Genomic DNA, 27,439 nt, shown 5'->3' on the forward strand with positions numbered 1-27,439 from the left:
AAGATGGAGGAATAACTGTTGCTGCGGGTCTATCGCACTGCAGTGGATGATAGTCGCTGTGTGAAGACTACACTGCCTCCAACTCCACATCCGATGAGATGGAAGTGCGCTGTTAAAGGTAACCTTAAATGACCAATGCGGATGTAATGGTCTGGAGCAGTTATCAGGGTAAGATATACGAGCGTCGGTATATTGTGGGTTTGACAGGTCCAAAACCGGTTCGCTATCACTTGTTGCTGGTGCGAAACTGTTCGTGTGTCTCTTTAACCGAATACCACGTAGATGCTCGTAGCTCGTAACAATGCCGCATTTGTTGTGCATTAAAACGAAGTTGGCATAAAGCGTCTGCCGGGTGCACGCGCGCATGTGTAAGTGAATAGTCTTTTATCGGTTTGTGTGTCTAAACGCTAATTCGTGAGGTTTTTGCACGTGATGCATAAAGAAAGTATGCATACTGTCATTCCACAACCTTTGATAGAGTCTCAGACAGGTGGAAATCTTGGGCTGTGAGCCTATTGTAGGCAGTTCCCATCGTTTCCTTATTTATGGCTTAATTCCCTTGGAACCGGTGGATCCAGTTGAGTGTTTCTTTCGCCCGAGCCTGACATCGATTGACCCAGGTGTTGAGCAGGTTTCACTTCTCTATGAACACTTGAAGCAGTTTAAGATCAGAGGAAGAAATCTAATAGTCGAGGGAAAGCGCGTAGACGCGTGTGAAATGGAAAGGCTGACGGGCTTGTTCGGCGCAAAGGAAGTCACCAAACCATACAAACCCAACAAGCAACTCGCTTCCTAACTTTTTTTTCTCGTTTTGGTGCAAGATCGTCCCCTGTTTGTGGCCAATATGAACTCCAGCTGAACATGACAGTCAGAGGACTTCATCATTGCACTAGCCTCTGAAACCTTTGCCATTGGAAATAATTGAACCAGTTTTTTTTGCATTTACGAAAGGACTTCTTGGGACGACTTGCGTTTTCACAGGGGGGAGACCAAAGAAGGTAAACGTTTTTTTTTTTTGCAATCGTGTTTATAATATGTAGCTTTCGTAACGTCTTTGTTTGTTTGAAGTTATAGATATTTTCTTTAGGCAGTGTATTTAAAATAAATTAAAAAGTCGATATTCTGGTCGTTAAAACTTATTTCTTTTACCAGAAAGTATTATACTAAATAGGCTACCGCGTAACAAATATATTAAACCCTACCAGTGTCGGTTCAAAACATATTACAGGAGTTTAGTTATTAGAGGAAACACATTAGCAGTGGGGGACTGGTCGAGGACAGTAGTGTAATGTACTAAATGAAGGGGACAGTCGGCTGTCAGTGTGCGCACACGCGTGCAGTGATCAGTGTGCGCGCTGGGGCCCCTGGAGACGTGCAAGGGCGCGCATGAGTTCAACCTCTAAGATTTGTTTTATAATTTCCTCAATGTTTAATTGTTTTTTCTGTTTTCAATTTAAAGTTGACTTTACATTACAAATGAATTCAGCTAAAATTCATTGAAATTTAAGAAAGCTTTGATCGGAATATTGTGTAAAGAGATTGATTTTTCCTTAAAGATGGTTTTTCACGAAAAATGGTTTATATAAGTTTCATCATGCTTGTGTACTGATGGGCAGTTGAATATACCAAAAAATAGCTTGACGGACATGTTGTTTTTAAGTCTAAGCTTTATGGATTGTGTATATTGCATTGTTTTGAATGTATGTATGCCAACAATGGTTAGACAACATTGTAAAAGCATCAAATCAAAATTTTGTTTAATATTCTTTAGTTTAATGTTCCATCAAGTTAAGAAATGTATGTGCTTTATTGACATTAGTAATAAATACGTTTACTAATAAGCTGATTAATAGGTTTAAACTTAAACGAAGATAAGTGTTTTACAAAGATTATTGTCAGTGCCTTATAGCCTCACATTTATAAAAAATTGTTACCTAATTTCAAACCTTTTGTAATAATTTGGGTCCAGGGCTGTAGATAAAATGTACACATGTAGATTGAGTCATTTTTCTTTCTTTCCATCACCAAAACACAAAGAGTATGCAATAGTTCTTTATATGGTACTTCACAAACGTCATTGGAATTTCTCATTAAATCCCTCGTCATCAGTGAAAATTACTTTTCCCCAGTCAGTTCTAAAATATTATGTGATTCAATTCATAACCCGGTGATTATGATTAACATAAAACTAGCTCTTTTTCATCTATTCCAAGCTTTTGATGTATTTCTTTAAACATGAAGCCCAGCCGTTATATGTTACACCATTGATTAACAATATAATGTTTCTGGCTAGCAGAGCGATCAGCTGGAATCGCCCGATATAACTGCTACTTCTAGTGAGGGGCAACAACTTTTTTGTATTTGCATGTATGATTTTTGCCCAACCAGGAAGTTATCACTTTATCTGTTACTTCCCTAATACTAAACAAGAAAATGTATATGTTGTATTTAATACACCAAATGCGCATACAATTATGTATTGTTGATCTAGACAGTCACATAGTTCAAAAGAGTTAAAAACTCAAAGAATCAAAAGGTTTAAAATTGAGAAAAAACTATGCCGTTGCTTGTGTGTGTTAGAGATGCTTGTGTACCGGTTTTGTAACATTGAAAATGTTTTGAAGTGACGAGTTTACAAGACTTTATTACCTACTTGATAGAAAATTATATAAAAAGGAAAAACAGTGTGCAGTGTAAACAATTAAAGTTGAATTATTTTATAATTTCGTGGTTAATCGGGTGTTTTCAAAAGACTTCTGATCTGATTGTTTACTACATTCTAGATTTTACTGGGTATTTATATATTTACTATCAGTAATGCTTAATGTAAAGTGGCAATTGTGACATTACAGTGTGTAGTGAAATAATAAAGATTCCTTCATCTTTACGGTCTCGTATTTATTTTACAGTTCTGCCCCCCGACTATGGACATGGAAGCATCGAATGGCTATACTGCAAGTAAGTTTTCTTATTCAAGAAAGCATAAAACGTGTTAAAATGATTTTAAAAGTAGTTTAATTGTCAACGTTGATCAAAATTAGCGAAAATGTTATGCGAATAAGTTTTGTTTTGTCAGTATTGTCTGTTGAAGTGAAATAAAAAAAATGCGATTCCGTGTAACTCAACTGTAGTCAACGAGATCACAAACATCATCAAGCTAAAAATATCTAGCTGTTCCGCCATCATAATGGTTATATTATATCACCTTGTTGTCTGTTCCTGTGGGTCTATATACAGCTGAACCTTTCACCTTACAGTTACACCTATTGACCATTATCTTTCTCCTTACTTCTTGAAAAGTAATCCTTTTCCACAAAGAATTGTTAAGAAATGTTTTCCAGATGCACGCATTTCAAAATGTCCAACTGAGTCAAGAATAAGGTCATCTGTTATTAACTTTTTGAATCGTGCAAATATTTTCGTGTTTTATTATTATCCATCCACATTGATTTATACATCTATTTTAGATATGCTATCTAAATCCGGCAGCACACTGTGGGAGTGCGTCTGCAGTCGTACACCTAGTACTAAATAAGTACACTAGACAGGCACACAAGATCCCATTGAAAAGCTAACTGCATTTAGTTTTGGCTCGCCTTGAGATCTGTTATCTGGACGGGGCTTTAGTACCAGGTGCACAGTGGTACCTTCCTGCCTGCTACCTCCCTCGGCAGATTCCCTCAGATGGAACGTGCTGATAACGAGTCGTTCATCTCTACATTTTTGCAGGTGTCTTGGAAAAAGAAAAGTTTACCGTTTAACTTGGTTCCCGAGATGTTTTTCCTTCAGAAGGTTTAATTACAATCTGAACAATGAATGCATGCTCATTCACACGTCAGATATGTTTTCAATATTTTTGCTTGTCACGTTTATTGGAAAGCGTCTCGTGTTCCTTATTTTCTTATTTTCTAACTCATTTTGAGTCTTAGCAGTTGAATATCTCAGATTTAGGAATAGTTCAACGAGGTGATGTTCTCGCTTCAGCTCTATTTCTGTTTTGTATGCAGTCGGTCTTTGGTTCATCCACCTTAAATCACAAGCCAATACCATAACCTTTTGTGTGTGCTATTGATATGCAAATACGACCGTGTCCACTTGAAAATATCCTTTTAAAGAAATGCAATTCAGTAAAGGCAGGTGGCAAGGAGCGTGAGTGGGAATGTGTTTTGTGTTTGATGTGGAAGGATGGTTTGGAGGTGTGTAGACAGACAGGATAAACCTGATCTAAGCTCAACCTTGAGCGTCTACAACATGCCACGACCAATCGCTCTCTTTCCAGGGAGAACTGATCCTGTTAAAAAGTCCCTTTTTCGTCTGTTACTGCTGTAGTGCAGAACCGGCCTTTAAGCTCCGCCCGCTCCCTACTGGAATAGAGCCGCTGGCAACCGTGATGTACAAATCAGTTCAACGTCCTATCAGTATTGCCCTTTAAAGAGCTGTTTAGTTTATTGATAATTATTGCACAGTATGGCGGTGCTTTTCATATTTAGGACAATTTCCAACGGTCATGAAAGTTACAGTCTATTGAGTATGTGCTTCAGGCATTGATTGTACTAATATTAACCCTAATCGTTTTTTAATAGTACATGTTTCTGGTCTTAATGTGCACTTATATGTGTACATGCGTATATGCAGTCGACACACATGTAGGTCAATTGAATAAGAGACTGTGAAATTGCCCGTAGCTGTGAGTAAAAGTGAACAGTAAGGGCCAGATGTACTAAACAGGGCAAAATAGCGTGAGAGGTCAATTTTAAAAAAGTGTGGGAGTGGGATATTTTGTGGGTGATTTTCTAACTAGGGGCACAATCTACCAAGAGCACAAATTAGTGCAGCGTCTGCTTGCAAAATCGCCTACTTCCATACTATAAAGTAGGTGAGAATCAGTATGAGTTTTATCAGTACTGTTTTAACGGTCGATAGGTAGGTACTTATTCAAATTCAGTACGTACTGTCACAGTATGCGATTTCGGACACAGCTATGCTTTTTTGGGGGGTTAAATAAAGGCGCAAATACCAGTACAATGGCGAGTGCATACCTTAGTAAATCGCGTTGCGTGATTCATTTAAATACTCTTCTCCCATAAAGTTTGCGTCTGAAGAACTCCTACAAATGCGTATGCAATAAGGTCCGTCGCAAAAACAGCCGTGTCCACGCCTTTTCAGCGATCATTTTCACTGCGTGTCTTTAGTAAATACCGGCAGTAGTTTTTTTTACGTGAAAAGAGGCTTTTGGGCTGCCGCAAGTAAAAAATGCAGTAAATCTGGTCCTAAATGTGTTTGTCCATCTATGTGTCATCTCTGTGACGTCCAGTGTGTTTCTCAGCTCTTGGCGTGAGACTCAGTTCTGTTACCCTATACCGAGGCTATAGAAAACGGATTGGGTCCCATCCTACACTTTTTCTTATCGAAAACCTGATTTAATCCGGAAAACCGTCATATTTTAACTCGTAGGCCGCGCCCTGATTATTTTCCCTGACGATCCGCTAAAACTGTGCATGGAACAGTCCGGTCTGTAGGTTGCCTTCCCTTCTCAGATTCGGTGTATGAGCAGCATCACTGAGCGATCTGAGTGAACTGGGATCTAATTCTGACTCAGCAGTGTCTCAGGCCAGACCTGTAGTCACTCCTGTAGTCTTCAATGGGCCTACGGATTTTCAGCATGCATCACTACCCGGGGGCAGATGGAAGCCTTTATAATAACAACAGTGCGCTGTAGGCCGTCATCCCACAGTGTGGGAATGTCAGAGTGATTCGTAGAGAAGAAAATACAACCAAGTGGAATCATTGCAGACTCATGAAAGAGAAAAAGCGCGTCAGAGATTCTTAATTTGATTGTAAGGTGTGATATTTATTACAGCTCTGTTTTGGTTAGGAAAGGGGGTAGATATTTTCACACGAAGCTGCAATCAGTATCTTTTTTGGGTTGAAAGTCAATAATAATCTGTCATTAAGAAAGTGCATGTTTAGAACCATGTCCTTACCTTACCCTGATAGCAACAGTAAGCTTATAATGATGATTTATAATTTGAGCTGTCGGGTTTGAGAATCACATCCTTTGACTTCAACCCACGAAGAGATACATAGAAACATATCCTGCAATTTTATGTTTCAAGCAGAGATGGCGATATAGAGGCAAACGTTTGGCAGGTTTGAATTTTTCTACAAAATATTTCAGAAACAAGAAGGGATAGTTACCCAAAAACTGAAAATTCTGTCATCATTTACTCACCCTCTTGTCGTTTCAAACCTGTATGACTTTCTTCTGCAGAACACAAAAGAAGATATTTTGAAGAATGTTGGGAACCGAACCACAGCGGCACCCATTGACTTGCATTGGTTTTGTGTCCATACAATAGAAGTGAATGGGTACCGCCGTTTTTCAGTTACCGACATTCTTCAAAATATCTTCTTCTGCAGAAGAAAGAAGTCATACAGGTTTGAAATGACAAGAGGGGTGAGTAAATGATGACAGAATTGTTACTTTTCAGTGTTTTCACATTTTCAAGTTGTGGATATGATCCTAATTTTACAGGGCAATGACGACTAGTCATTCAATCAACCTGCTAACTAATTTATTATTAAAATACAATTTCGCACATCCCTAGATTATTGTATTACAGTATGTGTGATAGGAGAGCTCTTTTATGCACTACTGTACAGAGTTTGGTTTACTCTCACCTAACCCAAGAGGCCATCAGACACACGGCTCTGTTATGGAAAAATCCTCCCCTCGGCCGTCAGTCAAATCGGAGTGGCTGCTTGTTTCCCGTTGCTAAGGGACTGCCGGTTACCTGAGATTTCCCTCAACCCCGGCACGGTAACTAGAGACGAGCTCTGGGATTGTGTCATTGGCTGTAGTTTCTCTCTCAGTCAGTCTGACAGCGTCTGTCCCGCTGTGTGACAGCACAGATATCAGCCTACCTCAAAGCTTCCATCTCACTTCTGTCCCCTGACACACACCTGAAAATCCTTTTGAATTGGATTTGTTTGTATCGCACTCAAATCTGTCAGTTTTAAAAGCTGCACTGTCAAGAAAAATCAGTCTGTTGTAAGTCCTGCTTTAGATTCAGAAAACTTGACACTAAACATATCAATAAACCATTTTGAGGCACTCTCCTGAATCTTCTCTAGATAGGTTTTAATAATCATTCTAGCCAGCTTTCGGATTAAAAAAGGACACAAAATGGCCAAAATATAGTTTTAAAACACGCTCTTGTTCAACGCGCTTACTGCGCGCTACCCAACAAACCGGTTTTAAGGAGGGACTTTGCTTATAGATGAGCAATATTAACACAGTTTAACTATGACATTCCAGGAACTTTCCATACCGTTCCGGTTACAAGCCTAGAGTTTAGGGAATGATATAAGCCGTAACACCGCCTGCGGTGGTTGCATATGCATAATGCAAACTTTTAGGGCTGTCTAATGTCGTTGCCGTTGTATTGAGTGTTTGACTCTGAAGGGGTCAGTGGGTAATGGGATCAGGGAGCAGGATTCGGTCCCCCTGAGTGGGCGCGTTGAAGCTGTATTATTTCCCAAAGCTCGGGTGCAGAGAGACAAGGAAATCCTATCTGGATCTTAAGGATGTGGCTGAAAGCTTAACAAGCTCTCCGCACATGAGATGATGGCACACGGCTGAAGCGTTGAGCTAGTCACTGACCCTGGAGAAATTTCAGCTCTGGTAACGGAGATGGGTGCTAAAAGCGGTTGAGGGTATACACAGCTGAAGACCAGGAGGATATGTTGCTCTCCTTTACCAGGGTATCGGTGAAATTGTATTGTAAAATAAGTTATATGAATGAATAGCTACAATGCACATAGAAATGAATGAAAAGTAAACAATATTGTATCAATATTGTGTTAAGTTAACACTACAGATGTAATAATAATATCATAAATTATACAGCACCTGTTTAAGGTTTTCCCTTTAGAGCCGTAATGGTTACAAACACTCTGTCTCCGCCTTGCTATTTATCGCTCATTTATTGGCCAAGAATAAGAAAGCGAAAAAGTAAACTAAATTAAAGAAACTGACTGATCATTCTTTTTTTATAAAAAAATCAATAGATATCGCAATAATATCAGCACTGTGCATTATTTTGGCCGTGATAACGTGTTGTGAAAATCTGATATCGTGACAGCCCTCATTTAAACGAGAGTTTTAAACGATTTTTAAAGCATATTCTATTTTCAAACTGAATAGTAAACAGTTTTAAACCGTAATGTAGGTACTATATATTAAACAATATTTAACAATAAAATAATAGTGAAGAAATTATAGGGTAGTATAATAGTATAATATGTTCGTATATTTGAGTTTTAAGTAGTATTTCAGCAGGAACTGTATTCAAGTATTAAACCAAACCAAAGCACAGAAGGAAGAATATTAGAGTACTTAAAGAGATAGTTTACCCAAAAATGAAAATTCTGTCATCATTTCAAACCTGTATGACTTTATTTCTTTTGCAGAACACGAAAGAAGATATTTGGAAGAATGTTGTTAACTCGCACCTATTCACTTGCATTGGTTTTGTGTCAATACAATAGAAGTGAATGGGTGCCGGCGCTGTTTGGTTATCAACTTTCTTGAAAATATCTTCTTTTGTGGTCTGCGGGAGAAAGAGAGTAAATGATGGCAGAATTTTCATTTCTGGGTGAACTATCACTTTAATAAGGTAAAGCTGATGAAGGAAAGTTATTAACAGGAGTAACAGTGGGAAGTGTATTGGAGTTTTAACTAGCAGGATAATATATACTATATATTAGAGCGTATTGTATCAAGAACAGATTATAATCAATTAAGCAGTAGATTTCAGTAGGAAGTAAAGGCAGAGGAGTGTTTCTGAGTTTCTTGAACCTCCATTTCCATCAACGTGGATTTTATATAAAAGCTGTTCCTTGAACTGTCTGCTTGTGCTGATCTGTGTGTTCACAGCAGTATTGAAGCACAAGAGCTGCGCTGCCTCAACAAGGCAATGTCCTCAATGCACTTGTTTCTGTCTGTCTCCTAGGTAACGGCGACTGCTCTCCCAGGAAGGAGAACTCAAGAATGCTGCTGGACCTGTCGACCAACACACCCAATGGCCAGCATTCCCAAAGTCCTGATTCCCCTGCCGGTCAGTCAACCTGTCATCTTCTGTAATGACCTCCCCTCCACACTTAAAGGGACAGTTCACCCAAAAATAAAAATTCTGTCTTCATTTACACACCCTCAAGAAAATATCTTTGTTCTGATGAACACAGAGAGCGATATTTGGAAGAATGTAAGAAAGCAAACAGTTCTGGGCCACTGTAATTTTTCTTACTATGATAGTCAATGGTGGCCAACAACTGTTTGGTTACAAGCATTCTTTGAAATATCTTTCTCTGTGTTCATCAGAACAACAACAAAAAATCACAGATTTGGAACAAATCTCAAATTTTTGAGTAAATGATGACAGAACTTTAATTTTGGGTCATTTGTCACTTTAATGATTTTGAACAGGGAGGATGCTGTGTGTTTTGTGTTTAAGTCTTTGAATTCTAAATGTTTAAGTCTTGAGTCTTTAAAAAGGAGAAATACATGAGTGAGCATCTGCATGCCGGGCACAGAGGAAGAGGCTTTATCTTGAAATGTAAAAAATAGACGCAAGTTTATTTCTGATCTGATGGGATAGGCCCAGGCCCTTCCTCAAAGCAAACCGATGGTTAGACCGAGGGCTTGTCAGCATGATGTTGCATACCAAAAAAAGGGAAGCGCACGATGCTGAAAGATGGAGACACAGAGCATAATCCCAGATCTAGATTGTTCTCATAGGTAATTTATTGGTTATGTTGCATACAGTAGGAGGTTGAGAAACAAGTTACTGGGTAAAGAGAAGTCCAAACGACGCTCTTAGTTTAGTTAACCCCATAATGACCAGTAATAAGCGAAGGCTGTGCACAAATGTTTTTTTACCGTAATCTGCTTTAAAAAATGTATAGTCAGACATGTTGGGTTGTTTTAAGCCAAGGTTGGGTCAAATATGGACGATCGGTTGGGTTTGTCTATATTTGATCCAACCATGCGTTAAACCAAACCCACATTTTTAGTGTGTAACTTTCTGTGATTTTAAATGACTCATATTCCAGAATACAGAGATGGTCCATCCAAACATGTAATCTCTCACTTTTAACTCCCCCTCATGCTGTGCCAAACGTGTATGACTGAATAAAACACTTTAATATCCAGAGACAACTAAAAATAATACATGCATGCTTTGCTTTTGCACCTCTTGTGTGAGCCTGTTAGCCACCGGCTCTGCTGTTTGTGTGTGTGTGTGTGTGTGTGTGTGTGTTCATGTTTGTATATCCCGGTGGGGACCTAAACCTGACTGCACACCAACACATGGGGACTCGTGTCACCGTGGGGACCAAAATTGAGGTCCCCAGGGGCAAAAAAGCTAATAAATTGTACAGAACAATATTTTTTAAAAATCTAAAAATGCTAAATGTGTTCTACGATCTTTAGGTTTAGGTTAGGGATAGGGGGTAGAATATACAGTTTGTACAGTATAAAAAACATTACGCCTATGGACTGTCCCCACGGAGATAGTAAACCAGACATGTGTGTGTGTGTGTGCGTGTGTGTGTGTGTGTGTGTGTGTGTGTGTGTGTGTGTGTGCGTTTGTGTGTGTGTCGTGCCTCCATTCATCCTCTTTGATCAGTTGAGGATGAGAACGCTAACAGATTCTGTTTGTTGTCCCGGCAACCATTTCAAGTTCACTCCAGCGCATTCATCATAGACACTCCATAATGTGCATGCTAGAGGACATATTAAAACACAGGCGGCTCTTTCCTAAAGATCGATGTTTGACGGAGAGTATCAGAGCATTTCTTGCACCAGTTTGAAAGTGTCATCTTGACACGGTGAGGTAATACAGTATTAACTTTTATCTGTGTGAATTTATTGAGTTACATGTGCCAAAAGATTATGATGTGTTATGAGATGACTGCACAGCGTTTTCTGCAAGTAGAGCAAGTTTTATTCTCTGTGAGATTGATTCGTCTCTTAGAAAGTGAAGATCTCTTGTGCAACGGTAGGCAAGTACGCATGTAATACTTCGCTGGAAGTGCCAGTGGGTGAAGTGAAGGTTATCGCTCGGCTGTGCCACACAACACAGGTCTTTCAAAACCTGCATGTCTCTCTGCGTAAACAGAGCATCTCTTCACTGAAAGAACTTGTTTTTGATCTGCTGTAATGTACGGCATGCTGGTCTTTATCTTATAGAGTTCAGCTGCACTTGGATATGGCTCTTTACACTCAATATTGTTAACCCGGATTAACTGCAATCCTGAGTTATCTTTTTCTATATTTCTACTTTTTTTCAGCAGTCAGGATTCTGAATTTAACTCTGTACATTTGTTATCGTTGGGTTTATGTTTGTATTTGCATATTTTGGAAGTTAATAGCATTGTTTGGACAAAACAGCGCGTGATGTGCATCCAACGTGTTTTAATGTTTGTCCATCCGCTCTAGTCGTCTTAAAGGGACAGTTCACCAAAAAATAAAAAATCTCTCATCATTTCCCTACCCTCTTGTCATTTCGAACCTGTATGACTTTCGTCCTTCCGCAGAACACAAAAGAAGATATTTTGAAGAAAGTCGGTAACCGAACAGCACCGGCACCCATTCACTTTTATTGTATGGACCCAAAACCAATGCAAGTGAATGGGTGCCAGTTACCAACATTCTTCAAAATATCTTCTTTTGTGTTCTGCGGTAGAAAGAAAGTCATACAGGTTTGAAATGACATGAGGGTGACTAAATGATGACAGAATTTTATTTTGGGGTGATTTATCACTTTATATCTTATGAAACATACAGCAAGAATAATTCTCACTTCATCAAACCAGCAAAATGTATTTATCTAAAATACAGAAATTAAACATAATTTAAAACTTTTTAAAACTAAGGCTGTTTCATACCCTGCTTTAAAAAAAAACAATAGAACCCTGCCCAAAACACAATAATAATGTTAATAATAATGATCATTTAATGGTTGTAATGGGAATTGTGTCTACTGGTATGTGCTGGATTCTATTGGTGGGTTGTTATCTGGAAGATTAATCCTATTAGAATAATGCCTAAAACACACTACAAAAATAATTTTGTAATGGTTTTAATGGAAAAAGCTAATGGTCCGTAATGGTACTTTAATGGAAACCATTCAAATTTCTGTGATGGTTTCTTTTGTTTTTTCAGCAGGGTACTTTGTCTTAAAGATCTGTTAAATCTGTATACCGTATATATCTCCATATCTAACCCCTTTCATAATCCAGGATTAAAAGCTGTGCAGGTCAAACTGGTTTTAAAAAGATGTTAAATATAGAGGTTAAGTGTAGTCTAAAAAGCTTGAAACTACTGACCTGAGGGATTAGAGATTTCTATCATACTTGTATACTAATAGTCAAAGATGAGCAGATGACCTGAGGGAAAACACTCACACGAACGGGAAGGACAGGGGTGATTCAAAGTTTAGTGTCCAGCTCTCGCCCAGAGATTATACTGGTGGTAAAATAAACAAAACAAAACAAAAACAAACAGGTTTGTCCGGATGGCGGAGAAAGGCGCCTGCTCTTTTTTCCACCTGCCGAGAGAACCTGGAGAGTTTGGTGCATGCGTGGTTGAGATGGAAAAGTCGCGGGCCGGGCTTTTGCGTGTGTCGCTATGTGTTTATGCATCCCTTCTGCATGTCTATTTTTGTCACGCTCTGTGTATCTGAGCGAGTGGGGGTGGCCTCCCTGGAGGTTTTCTACAGCCTGCATACAAAGATAAATGGACTCTCCGACTCAGTCCAGACCAAAGCACCGGTCTAAACCCGGTCTCCCACCGTCAGTCATGTTTAACTCCACCTGCCTCCTGTTTGTGCTCCCCTAGAGACTACAGCTGCGACGACTTTTTTCTCGTTGCTATAATCCCAATGCTGTTGTAATGTTGGCGTACAGATTTCTTGGTCACTGTGCTGTCATAGTAACCAGTGATTTTAAAAGAAATGCTGTCATTGTCATTAAATTGCATTTGGATGTCTTTATGGGAGCTATTGCTTTTCTAATACTTTTGGAAATAAGTTTTAGGGTCTATATGTCAAATAAGAACAAATTCTTAAAGGGATAGTTCACCCAAAAATGAAAATTCTGTCATCATTTAATCACACTTTTGCCATTTCAAACCTGTATGACTTTCTGTGTTCTGCAGAACACAAAAGAAAATATGTTTTAAAATGTTGGAAACTGAACAACGATGGTACCCATTGAATTCTGTTGTATGGACACAAAATGAATGGGTAGCACTGTGGTTCGATTACCAAGATTGTTCAAAATATCTTCTTTTGTGTATTGCAGATGGTAGTAAACAATGATAGAATTATCAATTTTGAGTAAAATACATTTGGTAATATTACACTTTTTTATACATAATGTGCAACACAACTGCTTTGCTTATGCCACAGCATATTCCAACATCCCATTTAACAATTTCTCTTTTTTATTTACAATTTCTCTTCTTTTTTATAATTTCATATTTATAAGACATTTACCCTACCATTTTTATTTTAAAGGCCCAGTGTGTCATTTTTGGGATGATCTATAGATAGAAATGCAATATAATATACATAGCTATGCCTTCAGAGGTGTATAAAGAGCTTACACAGTGAAGCGTTATGTTTTTATTACCTTAGAATGAGATATTTCTATCTACATACACCGCGCGACACAATTCGCCATGTTCTGTCAGCGGTTATAGTGTTTCGAAAGGGAGGGGTGGAGTGAGGGGTTGGTTGCAATTTGCAACCTTGCTGCTAGATGTCACTGACTGGACCTTTTAAGCCACCAATAAAATCAATAAATCAAGCAAAATTGTATTCATATATTTATCATATTATAGAAAGGGGTATCCCAATTGTTTAATTAATAATTTGCATTATTAGTATATTTTTGAATAACTTAATAGTTCTGAATTGAAAAAAACATGATTTAAAACTGAATGTAATGCTATGAATGTAATGTTTTCTTACAGCCCGTACAATCAAACAAGAGGAAGGTGCTGAAGAAGAGGCAGAGAGACAGCCGGTTGGTCCAGATGAGACTGGCCACAGTGGGGAGGAAGGATCTGGATTGGAGGAGCCCATGATTGACAGCCCAAACAACCTTCAAGATGCTGGGCCAGGAGCAGAAGCACAAAGTGAAATAGGAATAAGACAGCCAAATGGTGAGTATAATAGTGTGATATATTTGAAAAGATCTAGAAAACAAGAAGTTACACATTTCCCAGAGTCATGTCAAGGTTTAGATTATAATGTATATACTTATTTTTCACTCTGTGCTATGAAAGAATTTGATCAACTGCACTTTTTGAATGGTTGCCAGATTGTTAATATCATTCAAGTTAATCTACAAGATCAAATTAAAATACAAAAATAAAAAAGATCAGAATTATATTGTATAAAAAGGGTTTGTTGTTTTAATCTAATAATCTAACCATACAAATTTTAAGCGTCTGCCCCAATTCATTGTGAAACTTCTCGTGTAAATTTCGACAGAACGCATTTCACCGACTTCCCATTAAAATGGCAATACCATGCCGTGACCAAGGCTTTGTCGCTCACGCGTTCTTCCTTTTTCAGTGTTAAAAGGGTGTGGAGAGAGTCGCTGTTCAGTAAGAAGACAATAGTTAAGACTTATTCTCAGGGAAAACATCCCAGGAATCCTCCATAACCTGTTCTCGAGCCCATGGCTGACGCTGATACTGCCTGACGGCACGATAGCAGGATGGGCTCATGTTTCACTTTTCCAAGTCTTTATCTCAACACACAATGAGAGCAAATTTTACTTGGTTAAGTCACGGCAGCATCCTGCTGACCTGCAGTAGGTGGGGTTGAAAAACAGATGATGGATAATGTGTTCACCAAACCTTTGATTGAGAGTAATGAGCTATATTTAGAGCAGGTGCTTACACTGCAGGTCTGATGCATGAGTAATCCAATTAATTCAAAACAGCAACAAAAACTGAACAGATTGCATTGCAGAGGCTTACAGTAGTTAGTAAAGACGTGACGGCTATCTTTGACATACAGAAACTGAGCTGGCTGAAACTTCAGTGGGTGAAAATCGCAGTGATGGAAGTTACATGGTATCATAAGAAATAATCTATCAGAGACTATTTATGAAATGTAATGTCTAATTTTGAAAGCCTTTTATAATAAGCTTTCCTTCGGAAACCTAGTATCTCCATATTTATTACATTTTTCTTTGTTATAAGTCACGCTTTATGTTATAGTCACTGGGTTTTGCAAATACAGTATCTAACCAATAAAAAGGATTTAACAAGTGCTTTTCAACTTTGACAACACAGTATTTAATCATTTAAAAAATACAGTTTTTTCCATTCTTTGAAAAACAGTGAATTAGGACATCCGAGGTTTTGGAAGGACAGCGACGATATGTATACAGTACATGTAAAGGTTTAGGGACTTTTGACTACAATGTTTTTTAATGATCATAAAACAGTATGAAGACTGTTTGAAATTAATTGTGGAGAAAAATATAATCGTGCCAACATACAGTGTATATTTGTTTTCATTGCAAAACATTCGGTTAAACAAATGTTTTTAAAATTTGTGACTTGGACCAAATAATGAAAATAACAGCAGATAGAAGCCCATAATAAGTGGGAAGCTGGTTAAAGTAAACAAACACATGACTGTCATTAACCAGTTATGAAGCACAACAAGTCAATTAAATATATTTCTGAATAAAGAAAAGAAATGCCAGAAGTATATAACATTGATTACATTGAATAAAAGTTTTGAATAAGGTTTGATTCTTTTTCTCACAACATACAGTAATTCCCATAGTTACATTTGTGTTATTCCATAGTTTTGCTATGGAATGTGTGGAAAAATATCTAAAATGTGGGAAAAATATGAATAAAGAATGAAAGAGTGACCCTAAACGTTTGAACAGTACTATATTTTCAATACGTGTTTTTTCTCTATCCATCAGGTGAACGGCCATTCCAATGTAACCAGTGTGGAGTTTCATTTACTCAGAAGGGCAACCTGCTGAGGCACATTAAGCTGCACACCGGAGAAAAGCCCTTCAAATGTCCTTTCTGCAACTACGCGTGCCGTCGCCGTGACGCCCTGTCCGGACATTTGCGCACACACTCAGGTCAGACATCTTTTAGTAAGAACATTAACTGATAACTGAATATAAAATTGATAGCGCTTCACAGCTGGAAAAACCAACCACATCTGTCCTGTCCTGTATCCGGGACGGCTCAGGGGGATGTGTACAGACAGTCTAGTAAGCACTGCGGTTAGACCTCTTAGGACACGCTGTTGTGTTGACTGCAAGCCTCGCGCTCCGCCAGAGGAAATGCTCTCTGTCAACCAAAGGGAAATGTCGCTTTGGTAAGGCAACAGTGTCTAACCCACTTTCATATCAGCCCACCATCAATGTCTAGTGTTGAAGATCCAGGTCAGATGATACCATCAGCGCTCGCCTCAGGACTTGACGAGTTGTCGCTCATGGACGGATTTGTTCAGATGCATAGGGAGAGCAGGACCAGCCTATCATTCTAATCGAGTGTTTTTTTGTCTTTTGTCATTTCCTGTTTTGCAGCTCTGATCTGAGTGCAGGGATAGAGCAGTTTTTAGGCCAGGCGGCTGATGTCTGTGGTGTCCTGTTTTTGTGGGCAGAAGGTCTGAAATATTACTTAAAAACATAGCCGTGTTTGGGTTTCAGATATCCGCTGACGGTCGTAATGGGAGAGCGGATGAATGCCGCATGCACGCACAGTACCAGTCACACGCTCGATTGGATTTGTGTTACATTTGATCTAAAAGATTATGAATAAACGTGTAAAATTGGTCTTGTTAAACATTATTTGGAAGAGAAAACAGAATTGAATGATTTGGACTGGAAGAGCACGCAACAAATGTCTAGCATATATGCTAAAAACTTCAGCTAGTTCACCCAATAATCATTTAATGTAGGACTTTTTTTTCTCCAGAACACAAAAGAAGATATTTTGAGAAATGTGGTTTAGTGTCCATACAATGGACGTCAATGGGGTCCATTGTTGTTTGGCTACCAGCGTTCTTCAAAATATATTCTTTTGTGTTGTGCAGAAGAAAGAAGGATTTGACTGAGTAAAATATAAAGAATTTTCATTTTTGGGGAACTGTCCCTTTAACACTGTTTTCAAATGCTATTAAAGAAGTTTCCACCTCGTGATGTTGTTCGAGAGAATGCCCAAAGTGTGAGGTGTAATCTAGGGAAAGGGTGACTTCTTTGAAAAAGTCAAAATATGAGTAAGAATAAGTAGGCGTGTCCACATTTTTGACTGATGGTGTTGATTCTCCATCATTTAAACAGCAAACTATGCAAAGTTTGTGGTGGATGTGTGTTGTGGTCTATCATATTGATATCAAATGTCAACGAGCGAGCGTTTACCACCAAAGCCTACGTGAAATCGTGATGTTGAGTACTTAAACATTTGCGGCCAATGAGATGCAATAGATCATTTGCATATCCTTTTCCATAGGCATCGTAAGGATACACCACAAGAAAGGTCTGTTCTACCACAGCGCCAGACACGGTGTAGTTCGAGTCATTTTAATGAGTAATTCAAGGACTTCAGAAACAATGTGGCTCAGGGCAAGTCTATCCCCACTCCTTAGCGACCCAACCGCCTTCCCATCAGCTACCTCAGCTGGAGAGGAATGCGAGGAACTCGGCTGGTCCGACGGCTTTTTGTGCATCTTTCAGACCTTGGCAATAGGTGGACTGGTGGCGAACGGCCCAGGGAAGTCGAAAGGAAGCATAACGTACAAACGGTCGCCATCCATACGCTCGCATGCACGCATGCCACAGACTTGTTTCAGATGTGCTGGAGAAGACGATTACTTTGTGAAACTGAAACATCATGTATTGCTCCATGGTTTTAGGCGTGTGTCATAATGTTGGTGACTGTTTTGGTTAGCTCTGGCTGTTTTTGCTACCTTTGTAAAATAATAAAGGCAAGTTGTGTCATTTGGTTGTAGGAGCGGGTAGTTTAAGATGGGTGCGTGTTGAGTAAGTTAAGTACTTTTGATAGGCAGTTACTTGAAATGAAATGTCATCCTCATCGCACAGCTTCCTGTTTTCAACCCAAATGGATGCGGTTTAGAGGGCTATAACGCCATCTGCATGTATTTGCATTTGAATAAATGCTTACAGAGGGTTTTTTCTGAATCGTCCAAAGTGTGCCACAGGAACCTGCAGGGTTCGGAGCTCGGCGGGCACAAGAGGGGTTTGGTACAGATAGTTTATAAAAGGTCATGTTTTTTTCCAACACACAGTATATTGGTATGCTGTTTGTCCCAGACTTTACAGTTTGCAGGTGTCTTAACAGTTCATTGAAGCAAACAATTCACTTCTTTTTTTTTCGTTTCCATTTATACAACAGATTTGTACGTGTGGATGCACAATATCCCCCAAAACGTCGTCTCACACGTCTCCGATCAAACCATTTCTCATGCCCCATGATGGAGACACCCAAATTGTGAAAGCTTCATGTTTGTTCGAAATATTGAAAGTGCGACCACACATGAGCTCACCAGGTGAAAATGTTTCCAATACAGTCACCTACTGACATATAAAAATCCTTAAACTGTTGACTTATAGGAGTATGCCCCACGACTACCTGACCTTTACATAATTACATCAAAAACCGAGTTCACGAAAGGTCGAGTTATCAAGTTTGCAAAATCTTCAAAGTTGACAGGAGGTGAGAATTCCCATCAATGTCTTATTAGTCATAGAGATGATTTTCAGCTTGATTTCGAATTCACAATGTCTTAAATGTATTTTTTGTTTTGTTTTGTTTCAGTGTGAATGAAAGCACAGTTCACCCAAACATGAACATTGTGTCATTTACTTACCCGCAAGTTGTTCCAAATCTGTATTTGTGTGTATTCTGATGAACACAGAGAAATATATTTTGGACGAATCATTTGGACGAATGGTGGTTCTTGGCCACCATTGACTACCGCAGTAGGAAAAATTACTTTACACATTTCACTGTTCTGTTGAACACAAATTAAGATATTTTGAAGAATGTAAGAAAGCAAACAGTTCTGGGGCACTTTTGACTACCATTGTCATTTTTCCTACTATACAATAGTAGTCAATGGTGGCCAAGAACTGAGCATTCTTCCGAATATCTTTCTCTGTGTTCATCATCAGAACAAAGAAATTTAGACCGATTTGGAACAACTCGGGGGACAGTAAATGATGGCAGAATTTAAAATTTTGGGGTGAACTGTCCCTTTAAATAGCTACATTACTACTTTACTTTCCCTTATGCACACATGAATTTTATTGCTGATGATGATAAAATCAAGTTGACGTTCTGGGAAAAAAGCATATTGACAGATGTTATTGTGACCCTACTGGATGGAAACAAACGCAAAGATTTTGACAGCGAAACGGATCATTAATGATGCATAATGTCAAGTAATTCCAAGCGAACCAAATCTGCTTTGTGCGACGGACGTTTTCAATCCATCCTTTCCCACAAAAGTCACACGGTGTATGTTGTTTAACATGCGTTCTACATGTGAAAGGTCACTCCACACGCTCTCGTTCAGTAGCTGTCTCACGTTCACTGTTTGCTTCAGACCGAAAGCACTACGGTGCCTAGAAGAGGGTTACCGAAAAGCGTCAGGGTATTTTCACAATTGGCACACTTTACAGGTAATCCCACGGGCTTGCTAGTAACAGGTGTGAATGTTCATTATTTTCTCACGTGCAATACAAGGCTGGTTAGCTGCTCGCCTGGAGCGTGACTCAATTCGCTAGGCTGGTTTGTTTCGCTGCAGCGCTCTTTATGAATAATTCTGAAAGTCCCTTACACCAGAGGATTGACCACAGAGCTTAAAGCAGCGCCTATATCAATTTCTCTCAGGTTTTAAGCTGACATAACAGAACAAGGCAGATGTGACGGTGGGCTGCGATATACCGATGACTGAATCAGAAAAACATGACGGATCATTGAATGAATCAGCCGATGGATGAATGAAAGGTGGAACGAATCAATGAAAGAACGGTTCCATTAGCTACTGGAAAACTCACGGGCCGCAACATCTCTAGGCTACGCACAGCCACCTTCACACCCACAGTGGAAGGACACGAAGCTTGTTCCTATTGCTTCTTTGTTTGGAGGTTTGGTCCCTTGCACTGACCTAGTCTTAGTGGAACCGAGACAGTGAATCACTTCACACTCTCCGGTTGAGAAGAAACACTCTTCTGTTTACACTTCAGAGACTTTCCAAGTCATCACTTGAGTGCGGTACCAACAACAGATGTTGATTTGTTCAAACGCAGCTACCTAACATGTCGTTCTATATTCCACATGGCGTTGTAGTGGTTTCTTTCTGTGCGGGGTTGTTTCTTTGCAGAGTTCGTCACGATCAGTACGCCGAAGACGGCTCACCCTGGGTTGCATCATCGCAAATTGTGAACGTGCCCACTCACTGGGTTACTCAGTCAGAGACTGAAACTCGGTTGTGTGAGCGGTCTGAATGAGTTGTTTTGCCTCCTAATACTTATGTTTTTCTTTTCTTTGATTGTCACTTTTAGTGGGCAAACCACACAAGTGCAACTACTGTGGGAGGAGCTACAAACAGCGCACGTCATTGGAGGAGCACAAGGAAAGGTGTCATAATTACTTGCACAGTGCCGGCGTGGACTCCGCTCCCAATCCTGGCCCGTATCCAGGTGTGGCTCATGACTGCTTCGTTGAGAATGAGAGATGACTTTGTTAATCTAGTTTATTTTCTAGTTTAATTTGCGCTTTTTGAGAAATCGCTTTGTTGTTCCTTGGAAGCTAAATGATTTGAATTACTAACATATTTGTACAGGGACACAAACTTTTCACCTTTATAACTACATTCAGATAATATTTTGAGATTAAAGGGTTAGTTTACAAAAAATTAAACTTGCATTGTTTATTCACCCTCGTGTCATTCAAAACTTGTATATGACTCTCTCTGTTGTTTGACACAAAAGAAGATATTTTGAGAAATGTTTTTGCGTCCATACAATGGAAGTCAATAGGGGCCAGTGTTGTTTGCTTAGCAACATTCTTCAAAACATCTTCTTTTGTGTTCTGCAGAAGTCTTACAGGTTTGGAATGACACAAGCGTGAATGAATGATGATAAAAAACATCATTTTGGGGTGAACTGTCCCTCTAAATACTTTATGAAGCACATTAGAGTCTTCCCTAAGACCTTGTGAGGTTCCCTAAATCATAGCTGTTTGATCTTTTTAGGGGATGTTCTGAAGGACCAAAGGCCCATGGAATCGCCCAGCATGCCGGTTTTCGACCGGCCTCCTGTAATTGAAAGGCTGCAGATGAATGTGGGTAAACGGAAGAGTACCACGCCACAGAAGTTTGTGGGTGAGTGTCACCTCAGCAGAAAGTGTGGTTGAATCTACTGTATGCAACACATTGATCTTAGTTTTAGTGGTGCTAATAACGTAGGCAGGTCACATGGCGCAAGAAACCCAACGTCAATCTCACAAACGCACTCGCTGTTGCGAGTTCTGACGTGGTGATAATAACACTGCGCGGAAACGCGCTCAGAATGATATTGTTGTTTTTAGTTAGTGACATGTGATTTAGAATAACGCAAATCAAGAAACAATTTGAATGCAGTTTGCATGGGGCAATTCCCTGTCTCGCAGACCAGTTAGATTTTTAAAGGTGCACCAGATTACAGCAATCTGACGTTGTTTCCTATGACTGTACACAACGATCCAGACGCCTGAATTCGCTTTTTTAATATGTTGACAATTTGTGAACAAGGTGTCGTCTTAAAAATGAAAGCGTGTGGTTGTTACATAATGACAGTGAATACATTGATTTGGTGTACTCGTTGTGCAGTGGTATTTTAAAGGGACAGTTCACCGAAAAATAGAAATTCTGTCATCACCCTAGAGTTGTTCCAAATCTGTATACATGTCTTTGTTCTGATGAACACAGAGAAAGATATTTGGAAGAATGCTTGTAAATAAACATTTCTAGGCCACCATTGACTACAATGGTAGTAAAAAGTGATTTATGAAAAATAAATGTATAAAGTAATTTTTCCTACTGGTGGCCAAGAACTGTTTGGTTACAAGCATTCTTTCAAACATCTTTCACTATGTTTATCAGAACAATGACATTTATACATATTTGGAACAACTCAAAGGTGAGTAAATGATGACAGAATTATCATTTTTGGGTGAACTGTTCTTTTAGCACTGATAGTGGTTAAACTGGATTATGGGTAGTTAGTGAATCAGATGCAGATGTTTTCTGCTTAAATACTACGGGGTCTTTAAATGTGTGTGTGTGTTCATGCATGTGTGCGCACGCATGCGTGTGTGTGTGTGAATTTACTCTTATATTTATAAGAAATGTTTCTTCGTAAGATGAGCAGAGCTCACATTAAAGGAATGAAAAAAGAATAAAAAACGTGTTTTATAATTCTAAAAAGAAATTCTTAAATGAGTCGCAGAGAAATATACAGTAGCAGGAGTGCATCGAAGAAGCATACTAAATCATATTTCAAAGGAGATTTTTTAAACGTTGCATTTCATATCTGCAAAAATCTACTAGGTATTAAAGTGAAAGAGAGAAAAAATTCTCGAGTAGGAGTTTTTTTTTCATTCTGTGGTTTTTGCACACCTGTATCTTTGCCATTGCTTTTACTGTGTACGCCAGAGCAGCTTACCGCATCCATATTATGCAGGGGTTAAATTTTCGCACTCTGGTCTCCAAACGGGGCTTTCCATCATTAATGCAAGAGAAACAGTAAACTGCAGGGTTAGTAGAAGTAGATATTTCATCGTAATGGAAAGCACTTTGAACCTAATGTTTTTTTAACTGTGCTGTTTATTAAGGTGAGAAAATGGTTCGCTATTCGTACCCCGATCTGAACACGTACTCTGAGATGGGCCTGAAGTTTGAAAAAGAAGCTGAGCTGATGCAGGTCCAGATGATGGACCATGCCATTAGTAATGCCATCAACTACCTTGGTTCTGAATCTCTGAGGCCGGTCGTTCATCACCCATCCATATCCATGGCTGAGGTGGTACCAATGGTCAACCCTCTCTTCCACCCCGTCTACCCAATGGGCCCTCGCATGGACCGGCCTACCAGCCGCGAGGCTCCTCCCTTGCCGCACGCTAACCACGAGTTCCCGCACCCAGCCAACGGAGCGATCCCATTGGTCAGATCCAAGAATCCTCAGTCAGGCCGAGACGGCTCACCATGCAACAGCGGGCAGGATTCGGCCGATTCGGCACGGAGCAGCCCTCGGGACAAGCTCAGCATCGGCACCGGGCCCAGGTCCAGATGCAGTCCAGGTTTTGGCCGGCCGGAGGAAGCCAGGGCGATCGAAGGCGCCCGCATCGCCGCGAGGGATGGGGTCCGCGTCTTCGGACGGGAGGGTCAGGAGCTGAGGGTGTTCCAGTGCGAGCACTGCCGCGTTCTGTTCCTGGACCACGTCATGTATACCATCCACATGGGTTGCCACGGTTACAGAGACCCGCTGGAGTGCAACATCTGTGGCCACTGCAGCAAAGATCGCTACGAGTTCTCGTCGCACATCGTCCGCGGGGAGCACACCTTTCGCTAAGAGACTCCTGCAGAGGTTTTCTGCAGTCGCAGCATGTACGAGGCTAACATGCTCACATGAAGCATTATGTGAGCAGATATATGAAGGTTTGGGTCCAATGGAAATCTTTTCATTTTGGTACTGTTTGAAGATTTTTGTTCTGGTGAGGGGATGAGTATGTTTATGATGTGAATGTTTGGTTTAGGCTCGTTCACGCTGCCCTAACAAACACCACATCTTTTTGGTTAGTTTGTGTCAACCCTGCTGGTGTTTGTTGGGGACAGAGTGGAAAAAGTCTAAATCTAACAGCCAACTCTGGAATGTCTGAAATATTGGTGTTTGATAGCTTTTGACTTTTTATTTTTAATTTCCCCCCGACCCACATAGACATTCCCAATGTTGGTTTTATTGTTGTGTGTGTACTGAATCTTCCAGCAGAGCAGCTATATGTTACCTTAAGTTGTGAAGTTCTTTTGTTGTCTGTATTTTATCGGAGTACCTCGACCCATACTGTCACTCCTGTTTCACGGACCTTGATCGATTTTACAGGTAAACAGAGCAAAGTACGACGCCGGAGGACCAACTGAGAACTAAACAGTGCTTTAGTTCAGAACAAAAAAATAGACTTTAATTCATGGCTTCATGCTGCTGTGGCTTCTCAGTGCCTTGCTGATGTTTTGAGTGGCACAATTTGCCTTTTGATGGAGTGTTTTTATCTTAGTATCGTCTATCCTCATCAGTCGTTCCTTTTCTGTGAAGTTCCAGCAGAACTCTACTGAGACGGGCCTTGTTCACTAACCCTCATGTTCTGTTATGATCGACTTTTGTGTCTTTATATGTGGAGCCACAGAGACCCCAATGATTTTTGTGTGAAATCAATAACAGCAAATTAACCTTTTATTTATGTCTCTCAAACCAAATGAAAACTTATGTGATATCACAGAGTAGGCATGAACTTTTCAGAAATGCGGCTGTTGTCCAGTATACAAATTATTAATAAATACAATCAAAGTAACATAAATTGGCAAAACCGCCATTGCATTTAATCCCTTTTTAATTTGCAGGGTCTCTGAAACGGAACATGAGGGTTAAAGATATACGTACTATGAAAGTATCCCTCAAGTACTATAAGTTAGTACAACAACAGACTTAATTCGATGAAGTGTTGATGACAATCTCCATTGTGTCTCACAGATCTTAATATGAAACGTGATATAACATGTACGTAGAGATGTTTTGACAGATGAGGTTTGCGCGCCGTGTTTTGCTGCTGTTGATTCACAGTTTCTGTCGTCTCCTGCGCTCTTATGCACTTGGCTGAAACTGCACTGTAAATGCCTTGATAAACCTGTTTTTGCACTGTTAGCTTGAGGCCTTGGGCAAAAATCTGCTATTTTCATGCTATTGATAAAGCGAACAAAGGTCAGCGTGCAGTTCGGCTAGTCGCCGCACAGTAGCCTGTACGGTATCGTCATGTATGTATGATTCAACAGGAAAGAAGTCACAGTATATAACCGCTGCACCATGCTTTAACAACAGGGTTGCCATATATTCTTCGTTCAGCTTTGAGACCAAATGCTTAGAACCAAGCGAACTCTTTTTCATTATTTTCGTATTTCTTTTGTTGTTGTACGGAGTATATTTTCAGTACCGAAACTTATCTACACGTGCGCATGCCACATAAGTTATAGAGCTTTCACAGGGCTTCTGAAATACGCACTTATATTTTTGGTTAGATTCTGGTTAGCTCTGGTTAGCGCATTTTGGATACAGAGAAACGAGCGCAGTGGGGGAAAAAAAGCGTTTCTCATGAACAGAACAAAGCAGATCTTTAAAATCAGATGGCGTGACAAATGCGATTTTGATGTGTATTGATGTCAAAAGATTGGCGAGATTTAATCGCTCACCTAGACTGCACGGGAGCGTCACGAGATACAAATGCGGTTTATTTATCAGCCCCCCAACCCTTTAAAAGTTTCCCATGCTCGATATGGTGAAGTTCAGAGAATCGTTCGCTAGTTGCTTCGCGTTGTTTATAGGGCATTGAAAAGGTTTATTTTTTCTTTCCTTGTCATCTCTTTCTTTGTTATTTGTAAATATTGTGACATTAGCACTCTGTCGCACAACCCATGAATCCAGCTTTAATGAATGTGGACGGCTCACTGCGGCCTTCACGACGGTCAGAATCTCACGTGCACATTTGATGAGCTTTTCCGCATTGTAGCGTTTTGTGTCGGTTCTCGAAGAGCCTCATCACTATCTTTCTTTAAAACCTAAATGCCTTTGCCGTGCCTGTTGTAGTTTTCTTACCCTTTGAAAATCTTCGCTTTTTTATTTCTGCTTGGAAAAAAATGCAAAATACTGTGAATATGCCCTTTAAACATTCTGATGAATAGCTCTGATAGAAGCGCATTCGTATTGTTTGAACGTACCGTTTTTGTTGCTTTGCCTTTTTTACATGCAAAACAAATATCACGACACACGCACACAGTCTCTGAATTCCTGGAACTTTTTGAAGAATTGATTTGCTGTGAAGCATGAATATCTTTGTGTGTTTTTCGTTTTATTTTTCGTTTTATTTGATTGGTGTCACATGCAGGCATGATCATCAGGCTCGCTGAATGTGCTCCACAACTCCAGGGCATTTTATACAACTAGTATCATATCTTATTGTACAGTATGTTATACTTTTTTCCCAAAAACAGGAACAAGGTGAAGGAAACAATGATGTAAGACTATGTTTACAACCGAATAACCAAGAGCACACGAACAAAACATGTTCTTGTGAGTCCACACTTGTGGAAAGTGGAGAGTACTTGAAGTTACGAGAACGGCCCTCTAAAGTCAGGTTTCACTTTTTACCTTAAAGTGTATGGGACTGCTATTTTCTCATCTGTGTACATATCTATTTTTTGTGAGAGAACAGTGTTTTTACCTGTTCTTACGGACTGTGGACCTTACAAACAGTATAAAAAAAAGGTTTGCAGTGTATTTTTATATACAAGTGAATAAATGTGTGAATTACATACAGTATATTTTGGTAAACATGTTGAAAGGGGGTTTTCTTTTGCTGTGTGTTGGTTCGCTTTTTTGGGTTTTCTCAGGTACAGTGTTGTCAAAATCTTATAATAACTGCATTTGTAAGGAAGTGTAGGAAATGAATTAATATTGAATTGTTTGGTAATATATGACTTGAATGTCAAATATCCAAATCTATCTATATGAATATATTTTTTAAATGTATCCATCTTACAAGAAAGACCAGGGTTTACTGATATACATTTTTTTCTAAAAGTTGAAATTTGTAACTTCGAGAAATCGTTGAGAAATTTGTGTTGTTGATTTTTGAAGCATGGGCTTTTCTGCATTAAACTCAGTCATCGTCAGAACCTGTTTGTCGTTTCCTTATTTCAACTACATTTGATGTGTGCGCATTTATATTGTTGCTCGTGTGAATTACTCTTTCGATTCTGTATCGAGCATATGTGGTCATAATATAGAGACCGAGGCATTTTGGAGGACTTGTGGTTTTAGTCATAGGCCGTTTCTTTCCTTTACACTGTCCTTCACTAGTTTGCAAACATACTCAGCAGCTTAAGTGACAAGTCACACCAACAACACGCATGCAGTGTTACAGGAAAAACAAGCCAGAGATTGATATTACACTTACTGGGTGATAAAGAATGAGCGAGGAGGGAGGTTTATTCTTTATTCAACTTGGATGACCTGCATGAGACATTAAGACTCATGCTTTGAAAATCAGTTT

The 27,439-nt window shown here is 39.5% G+C and overlaps 1 protein-coding gene across 4 annotated transcripts; it reads left to right on the plus strand.

The window, feature by feature from the left end:
* Positions 1-27,080, plus strand: ikzf2 (IKAROS family zinc finger 2). Of its 4 annotated transcripts, none has more exons than XM_057336022.1 (8): positions 1-118; positions 2,910-2,958; positions 9,015-9,119; positions 14,039-14,230; positions 16,024-16,191; positions 20,647-20,784; positions 21,339-21,467; positions 22,958-27,080. In XM_057336022.1, exons 2-8 carry the CDS (start codon positions 2,925-2,927, stop codon positions 23,692-23,694), a joined length of 1,503 nt encoding a protein of 500 aa, XP_057192005.1. In that variant the 5' UTR covers positions 1-118; positions 2,910-2,924; the 3' UTR covers positions 23,695-27,080. The 4 variants fall into 4 exon arrangements, with proteins under 4 accessions (XP_057192005.1, XP_057192006.1, XP_057192004.1 ...); XM_057336023.1 differs by having other exon boundaries at positions 24-168; XM_057336021.1 differs by lacking the exon at positions 1-118 and adding an exon at positions 580-998.
* The last annotated feature ends 359 nt before the right edge of the window (positions 27,081-27,439 follow it).

Source organism: Triplophysa rosa, linkage group LG6, assembly GCF_024868665.1.
Source record: "Triplophysa rosa linkage group LG6, Trosa_1v2, whole genome shotgun sequence".
In the NCBI taxonomy this organism is placed as follows: domain Eukaryota; kingdom Metazoa; phylum Chordata; class Actinopteri; order Cypriniformes; family Nemacheilidae; genus Triplophysa; species Triplophysa rosa.

Coding starts and splice junctions, on each gene's coding strand:
- ikzf2 (XM_057336022.1), top strand. CDS start 2,925: ATGGACATGGAAGCATCGAATGGCTATACTGCAA. Junction 20,785..21,338: donor CAATCCTGGCCCGTATCCAG/GTGTGGCTCATG, acceptor TGATCTTTTTAG/GGGATGTTCTGAAGGACCAA. Junction 21,468..22,957: donor CACGCCACAGAAGTTTGTGG/GTGAGTGTCACC, acceptor CTGTTTATTAAG/GTGAGAAAATGGTTCGCTAT.